Source organism: Columba livia, chromosome Z (genome assembly GCF_036013475.1).
Source record: "Columba livia isolate bColLiv1 breed racing homer chromosome Z, bColLiv1.pat.W.v2, whole genome shotgun sequence".
In the NCBI taxonomy this organism is placed as follows: Eukaryota; Metazoa; Chordata; class Aves; order Columbiformes; family Columbidae; genus Columba; species Columba livia.
In genome coordinates, this window is record NC_088642.1 from 257,626 (window position 1) to 265,476 (window position 7,851).

The 7,851-nt window shown below is 50.8% G+C and overlaps 1 protein-coding gene across 3 annotated transcripts; it reads right to left on the reverse strand.

The window, feature by feature from the left end:
• Positions 1 to 5,996, reverse strand: LOC135577371 (signal peptidase complex catalytic subunit SEC11C). Of its 3 annotated transcripts, none has more exons than XM_065046681.1 (6): positions 5,863 to 5,996; positions 4,707 to 4,816; positions 3,368 to 3,517; positions 1,269 to 1,388; positions 570 to 627; positions 1 to 198 (listed from the first exon to the last, which is right to left on the reverse strand). In XM_065046681.1, exons 2-6 carry the CDS (start codon positions 4,787 to 4,789, stop codon positions 145 to 147), a joined length of 465 nt encoding a protein of 154 aa, XP_064902753.1. In that variant the 5' UTR covers positions 4,790 to 4,816; positions 5,863 to 5,996; the 3' UTR covers positions 1 to 144. The 3 variants fall into 3 exon arrangements, with proteins under 3 accessions (XP_064902753.1, XP_064902751.1, XP_064902752.1); XM_065046679.1 differs by lacking the exon at positions 5,863 to 5,996 and adding an exon at positions 5,545 to 5,728; XM_065046680.1 differs by lacking the exons at positions 3,368 to 3,517; positions 5,863 to 5,996 and adding an exon at positions 5,545 to 5,729.
• Between the last annotated feature and the right edge of the window lie 1,855 nt (positions 5,997 to 7,851).

The following is a 7,851-nucleotide window of genomic DNA, read 5'->3' on the forward strand; positions in this document are numbered from 1 at the left end:
CTTAGTCATTACTTGTCCGGTTTATTTAGACAAGACAAAAGCTGGTACAGTTTTGTAACTGTATACAGAAATGAAAACATCTGAAATATATTAGTTTTTCCCCGGCATATTTAGCTTTTCCCTTTGTTCTTGAGAAGCGGTTCCTCAGGATTCCCGTTTCAGCAGCACGTACGCCCCCATCACCGCCAGCAGAGCGTACTGGAAGAGAACAGGGAACAAGCACCGTATCACTTCACACAGGCTCTGAAGTGGCTCAAAGCGCTCTCCAACATCACACCCTCCGGGCGGGTGCACACTATTTTAACACGACCCTACTAACTGTAAACAGGCATCACGACTGCGTACGCTTAGTTTATGACAGCCCTATAAAAAAGGTTTTCAAATGACTACAAATGCAGAGTTCTACTGGATAACAGACGAGCTAAAACAAGCAAAAACCCCACCACAGCTCATCTTACCTTAGGTACTAAACCACACAGATTTACTAACGTGTACTCTTGCATGCAAGATTCTTACTACCTCGCTATCTTATAGTTTTAAACTCAAGTACTCAATGTCTGTGTACATACCTTAAATTTTGGATAGTCGTTCATTATTATAGTCACCATACCAACGTAAGGCAAAAACCTACAATGGACAAAAGCAGACAAATGTAAAATTAACCTTCAATTATTACATGGAGATGTATTGAATATTTTAGATGATCTATTTCAGATTAAAAAACCACAACAAGAAGCACCAAAACTGAACAAAACCCGAAGCAGAGCTTTAGAGACAATATGTACTTCATGAAAATTTGGGAGCAAGACCTCAGATTTCTGTCTCATGTTTCTTCTTGCTGCATACTGATAGCATTATTTATTATTATTAGTTCACTAATTATTAAGTAAGCCATCCACACGGATCCCAGAAATGGCAATACACGTCACGGTAAGGAGGGCGCCCCAGAAGCACGCCCCGCAGCACAGGGAACCGCCTCTCAGCGTTTGCTCCTGTTCTGCAGCTACAACAGCCCGCGAGCCAGCACAGAAAGGACAGGTCTGTTAGATGTGCCATTACCTGAAAAGCAATTAAAGACTTCCACTGTTGCCATCAGTGACAGCACTACAGGAACTTTCCCAGGAAGTGATTCTTTACATTACCATTTCATGTAATAAAGTTTTAGAATACTACACCAGATCTCGTTTGTACCGACAGCGGAACTGAATTACATCCTAACCCTAAATGTTCTATTTTAGCTACAAACACAGACGTTTCACATTACTTACCCTCTCGCTCTTCCAACGACGTCTTTCTTCTCTAACCAGTTCTGACCTTCTTTGTACAAACCTCTATCATCGACTTCATTATTATCACCTTTAGTCAGAAATTTGATGTTCCCATTTTCTCTAGAAGGCAACGAGGTGACAAACCAAACACCACTTAATTAACATCTACAAAGCACAATGAAGATGAAAAGTGCTACGAGATTAGATAACCATGTTTACTTCCAGTCCTGCGTATTTGACAAACACCATTAAATCATTAACACTGCGGTTGTTACTGACGGAGTCAATAGATTTTAACCAGAAACGTTTTTAAAAACCACCCCTAGATCATGGTTTATATAAGCAACTACACAGCGAACACCAAAGGGACACTGTCCCCCCGAGCAGGCTCTGAGCTTCAACAAGAGCACTGTGTGCCTGCCTGGGAAAAGCCAAACACGCCAAACCAGAGACAAACCCAACCGAATGAACCCCCAACAGCAAAAGCATCTGACTCTGAAATGCTGAACAACGCCCCACTAAGTTTGTTCTGCTTTTAACAAATTGTGGAATAAGATCCTGTGAAGCCATCACGCATTACAGAATAAATGGAACTGCATACGAATCACAAACCCCAGGTGAGGCAGACCCTGAAGGTCTTCCCTTGGGAGAGCCGGGGCTACAATACAGTGCTGTAGGACTTGTTTACCTCTTAGAAATCATGTTTATGACAAAAAGCTTTGTCCTTTTGATGAAAACAGCTATTGAAGAGTCTCTAAAGTACCTGCAAACCTGCATCAAGTTTAGTATTTTGTCACTAACACCACAACACGGTTTTAGGTCACTTGTTAACTGCTAAACGATCCAGTGCGTTCCAGGCAAAGCCCCACTTATGTTTGATATTTGCAAACGTGGCAAACAAGACGTGTAACCAGCCTTCACGTAACATAACACACACAAGACGCTCCGCTGGGCTTTGGGGACCGTACGGAGAAGCCCAAGCCACCAAAAGGCGGCGGCAGGTGACGGAGCCTGGGCAGCCGGCTGCTCCCGAACCCGTCACCGCGCCTCCCCCGCCTTTCTGTACCAACAGCGCTTTAAACCCCGACCCTCTCCCTGCTCTTTCAAATGAACCAAGTCTCTTACACCGGGTTTTGAACGTGACATGATTTAATCACTGAGGTCAGAAAACCTGCCACGTCTTGTGCCCTTGCAAGACTTCAGTTCAACACTCCCACTTCAAAAAGTCATTGAGTTTACAGTCTTCAAACCGATTTTGATTAAGAATTGCCAACTGCAAGTAATTAATATCAAGAGACAAGGAATTTTTATGATGACAAATTAGGTATTTAAGAAAAAAAGGTAATTCTTGGATATACGCATTTGTTTCAAAGAAGTGTTGAAGAACAGATATTACTCAAAAGGTAATCACCTCCAGTTCACAGCCAGGATCTCCCGAGCAGCAAACGCGCCAGAGCCTGCCGCCTCCAGGCTGGCTTCTTGCTGTGCAGAACCAGAAACAGAACTGCCGCTGTCTGCAGACAGGACTGATCATCATAGCAGGCACATGAATAAAGGTAAAACCAAGTCATCTACCCGCTGCCTCTCAGCACAAATTGCTGTTGGCATTGAGACTAATACACACCAAGAGAACAACAATCTCTCTTTCATTCTTAGTCAAACCTCTTTCTTGGAAAGCTTCACATAACAAAGATCACATACTTGTCAGACCTCATACACAGCTCTGGTTCTGAACCTTCACTTTCTTTCAGAGATTTGTGTTTAGAAGTAGCTATTTATCACACCAAAACCCCAGTTCCGCGACAGTCGGCACAGCAGCGGACCGCTCCCGCCGGCGAGAGCAGCGTGCACGGCTCGCGCCACCAGACTCCTCTTTGGGACCGGCTCACCTACACCCAGCCGAGCAGCCCTGCTGAGGGACAGGAGCCAAACGTGCCGCAGCACCGCGGGAAGCGCAGATCACACCCCAGAGCTGGGGCTGATCTTACAGCGTATCCTCACCTGTCTTCTCCATAAAATACTACCAAATTAAAATGTCAGTGGAAGTCACAGTGAAGGCAACTACATTTAGAAACAAGGAAAATGCCAAGTTGCATTACCTTTCATGTATTTTGATTACTCTGTGAACTATTGGAATGTCTCTGCCTTCAACTTTAAAAACAACTATTTCCCCAGCTCGGATTGGGTCATCATGGAAATTCGTTAAGAACAACAGGTCTCCCCTGTGAAAAGCTGGTTCCATGCTGCCACTACAAACAAAGAGAGAGGGTTTATTAGCATTGTGGTGAATGAAAGCAGAGCTAGGAAAACACAGAACATTTAATTCTTACAGATAGTCACAATTTCAATGGAAGTCTGTAGCTTCACCCGTTCAGCAACAGCACGCCAACACTCAACACAACCAGACCTCAGTAAGTCTCTGAGCCAGCCTACAGAAGCCTGGCTTACTGCCCCAATGAAAGGAAACAAGCTGCAGAGGAAACAGCATTGTGGCTATGATGGAGGAACAAAACGAGCCATTCTGGTTACAAAACCCAATCCGTCAGCGAAAAGACAAAAAACGTCTCCCAGTACAACAAGTAGCACTTCTCAACACAGAAAGGGCTCAATTAACACCAGCAGGAGTTATGCTTACATCAGCGATTGTTATTAATGATCAGAACACCCTGTGGGGGACTACGGTGCACCCGTGGATTCCCTGACGGAGGGCACGGGAACGGAAATTAGCCTTGAGGATACGAAGGCCCACCCGTGAGGACGATGGGAGCAACGGAGCACCCGGAGACGTTAAGGATGTGCCCGTGAGAAAGAAGGGAGTAAAACAGTAACGTTGATGACAGCAAAAACAGCCAATGAGATGTTACTGCTGCAACTTGTAACCAACAGTGAAGAGACACATGAATTGGTAAAGCTGCATCAAACGCACTTGTGGCAGTAAGCCGCCTCCACTAGTTCCACCCTGGAAGAACGCGGTCTGTGCGGTTTGTCCGTCTCAACCACGACAACTCCCACCCCTTTTTCAAAGCCAGCCCCCGCACTGTTTGGTAACAACCTCTAAGGCAGGATTCCAGATTCCGTAACTAACAACATGAACAGATGATTCTCATGAGAATACCGGTGTTTGCTGCATACGTTCCTTGCTGACAGACACTCCATTTCTGTTCCATGAACACGTGTTTAACTTCACACATCTGATCAGCATTCAGGGTCTGCAAGACTGACTCTGTACACCACATATCTACGAACTTCAATGGAAACCAGACTGCAGTTACGAAAACAGCCCAAGCGTCCAAAAACAGAGTTAAAAGAAAAAAGCGTTTGAATATTTCTTTAAGGAGGTGAGATTTCAAACTCAAAATCTATCCAAGGGGGAAAGAAAGGAGATGAAGGACAAAGCAATATCTGGGCTTTAACAGAAACGCCTTTACACTGACTTACCTGAGCACCACAACAATAGGGCTTTCACTTCCAGTAACGACGATCAGCCCTTTCCATATCATGAGGGCAGAAGACACGATCATAGCAAAATTCAGGACTTGGTAATACAGCTAGATAAAATAAGCAAAGAGTTGTTTAGAGTTACCATGTTGTATCTCAAAGCACGACACAGAATTTCAGCCCATGTGCACCGAGTCACAGCCCAGGCACGCCGACTCCTGCGCTACAGTCGCTTCCCAGGAGCGGCCCCGTGGAACCGGCTGCCGCGCTGGTCCAGCGTGCGCCCGACCTCGGCCCGCGCCACGCCGCGCTGCGAGCGCCAGGAGCCGCCGGGCCCGCTGCGGGGACTTCTACAATACCAGAGGCTAACGGGGTTTGACCACAGGCCGCTGACTTCTGGGCTCACAGGCGCTCCAAACAGGCATGAGAAACACAGCAAGGGCAGCAGCGGCAGACGCTGCACTTTGGACAGTTATCTTTACTGGACAGAGGAGCTGTGAGTGCAGAAGAGACACACGGGGCCACCTCCTTCATGGTCTGGCAGAAACATCTTATGTGGAAAATCTCTTGTAACTCGAGCGAGTCCGCGGCCGCGCTGCCCCGCCGCGCGGATACACCTCCCGACGCCGCCTCCCCCGCCGTTCTGCTCGGCGGCACACGAAGACGCTGCCGAGGAACGACCCCGCCCGACTCCACTCACCCCCCCAGTGTGACGACACGTTCGCTGGGGCTCTCAGGTACACGACCCGCCCCAGCCCCAGAGCCTCCCGCGGGCTCCGCGCCCCGGCCCAGCCCAGCCCCGGGCCCCGCCTGGCGGCACCGGCAGCCCCTCCGCTACCTGCCGCTTGTTCATGCGCCGCAGGTCCCCGAACAGATCCATGGCGGCCGGGCAGGGCCGCACCGGCCGGGGCAGCTCCGGCGGCTCCTCGGCGGGCGCGGGAGCCGCTCGCAGCCCGAAGCCTCGCGCTCACCGCACCAACCGCGGAACTGCGGCGCGAGCCCCGCGCTGCTCCCCGGGACTTGTAGTGTCCGTGCGCCCCCGCCCCGCCCACCCGCCGCGGCCTCCGCCGCCACCCGGACTACAACTCCCAGCATGCACCGCGCCGAGGGGCCTGGACGCGAAGCCCCTCGCCTCCCGTCGCTGCAGGTGCCCAACCCATTTGCGGTCCGAGGGGGCTCTCGGTGGACGCTGAGAGCCCGCGATACGGCGGAACGAGCCAGAGTCGTCTGGGAAGCAACAGGACGGCGGCGCCGGCCTCCTGAGCTGCGGCCTGCGGGTCAGGCGGCTGCCGGCCAGCCCTCGCTGGGGCCGCCGCTGCGTGTGCGCCGCTCATTGGAGGGTGGGCGGGGCCGGGCGGGCGGGGCCGGGCGGGCGGGGCGGGGCCGGGCGCGCCCGTTCCCGGTGCCCGCCGTGCTGCGGGGGCGGTGTCCGAGCCCGCAGACCCTGCGGTGCCTGCGCAGCCCCGCCCGCGCCCTCCACCGCGCTCGCAACACGTCTGGCACGTGTGCGACTGGGAACTACTAATTAACATACGTCACACATAAGCGAACCATTGTCTAATTACATTTCGCTCCCAGCAAAAGAGGGCCAAATTCTCATTTACACCAGAAATCATTCTACCTGGAATCAGTCTAAAAACCTCGTTGAATATACCACCAGTTCACAGCAGGGCAGCCGAACCGGGTTCAGACCAGGCAATTGTAGACAATCTGACTGATAAATCTTTGTCAAATTTACTTTGCCATTGGAATGAAATCTTTATGTTATTTCTTGTGGTTGTAGATGTACATTTATCTTTAGCTAGCCAAATAATGAATTACATTAATGCAGAATATAATATTTGCCTTAATATAAAGAAACCACAGCAGACCAGCTTTTGTTCCAAAACAGCGTGTACCGCACCCGGATTGCGACTCGTGCAGTCGTTGTGGAGACAATTAAAAGTGGAAGCTCAGATTATAAAACCTAATTTTGTAACAAGTGGAGGGAAAAAGCCGTTGAAGGCGCTTGTTCTTTCTTCACAGAGATGCCAGACGGTTTTGTGCAAGGCACAGACCCACACCTAATTCTGAGACCATTGCATCTTGGCCTGTCACTTTGCTACCGATCAGAGTTCCAAAACTCGGAAAACACTCTTAGCCACCCGTTGTACGTGGTGGGGAAAGGGAAACATCAGCAGTGGGCTTTCCTTCCGTTTCCACAGACGCCACGAAACACCCACCCACGCTTCTGCTGCCGGTTCTGCTGTTTTATCATCTGGATGGTTTAGGTTGCTAAAGGTCACCTGTGTTTTGAAATCCCCCCGCTCTCTGGGTGTTTGACTTCAATATTTGTACAGTGGATCTTTCGGAGCACCGCGGCTGCAAAATTATGCACGTTTTTAGAACGCAGAATAATGTAGCTCTTGACATTCTGGCTGGTTTGCCAGACCTTTGCGAACATCCAGGCGTTAGAGCTACCTGCATATATAATATTTGAATTACAGCTCTTTGTTTTCAAAGAGATTGGCCATGGGCAAATAACCAGCACCTTGCACCTGAGCTGAAAAATGTAGGTTAATAGGCGAAGCCATAGGAGTTCGCCTGCAGCCGCTCGCAGTAAAGCTCGGAAGAATCGCAATGCCTGACTTCCCCGGCGAGCGCTCTTTGTTCCGGATACGCTGGAACTGCCGAGCTCCCCGCCGGCGCTGCTCAGCGGGCGGCTGGAGCAGCCGTGCTGTGCACAGGGCCCACCAAAAGCACCGGGGTGCCGCTCGCACCGATCGCTCCCGGTGTTCCCGTGACACCGCGGCGCTGAGCTGCCCACAGGACCAGCTGCGGCGAGCGCGACGCTCTGCAGGAAGCTTCTGCTCCATCTGCCGAGCGTCAGAGCGACGGGGCGCGTCAGAGAAGGGGCGCGTGCCGGGGGTCCGGGGGACACACCGCTGGGCCCGTGCTCGGGAAGCAGCGCTGGCCCCCGGGCTCGCTGTACACAAGTGTTCCTCGTCCTCCGGGCCAGCTGCGGCTGGATTGTCCTCTGCCATGTCCATAAGCAGGATCGTGGTCCTGATACCGTCGCTGGTACCTTCAGGTTGTTGTCAGAGGAGCTGTGCAGGACCAGGTGTCTCTGACTTCAGGTCTCATGACTCCTCATTTTCACCCAACT

What these genes read in the sequence shown, in the direction of transcription:
- LOC135577371 (XM_065046679.1), bottom strand. Translation starts at nt 5,586, where the DNA reads ATGGATCTGTTCGGGGACCTGCGGCGCATGAACAAGCGGCAG. An exon ending in GTAATCAAAATACATGAAAG is followed by an intron (nt 1,389 to 3,367) that starts GTAATGCAACTT and finishes GTTGCCTTCTAG; the next exon opens with AGAAAATGGGAACATCAAAT. An exon ending in ACGACTATCCAAAATTTAAG is followed by an intron (nt 199 to 569) that starts GTATGTACACAG and finishes GTTCTCTTCCAG; the next exon opens with TACGCTCTGCTGGCGGTGAT.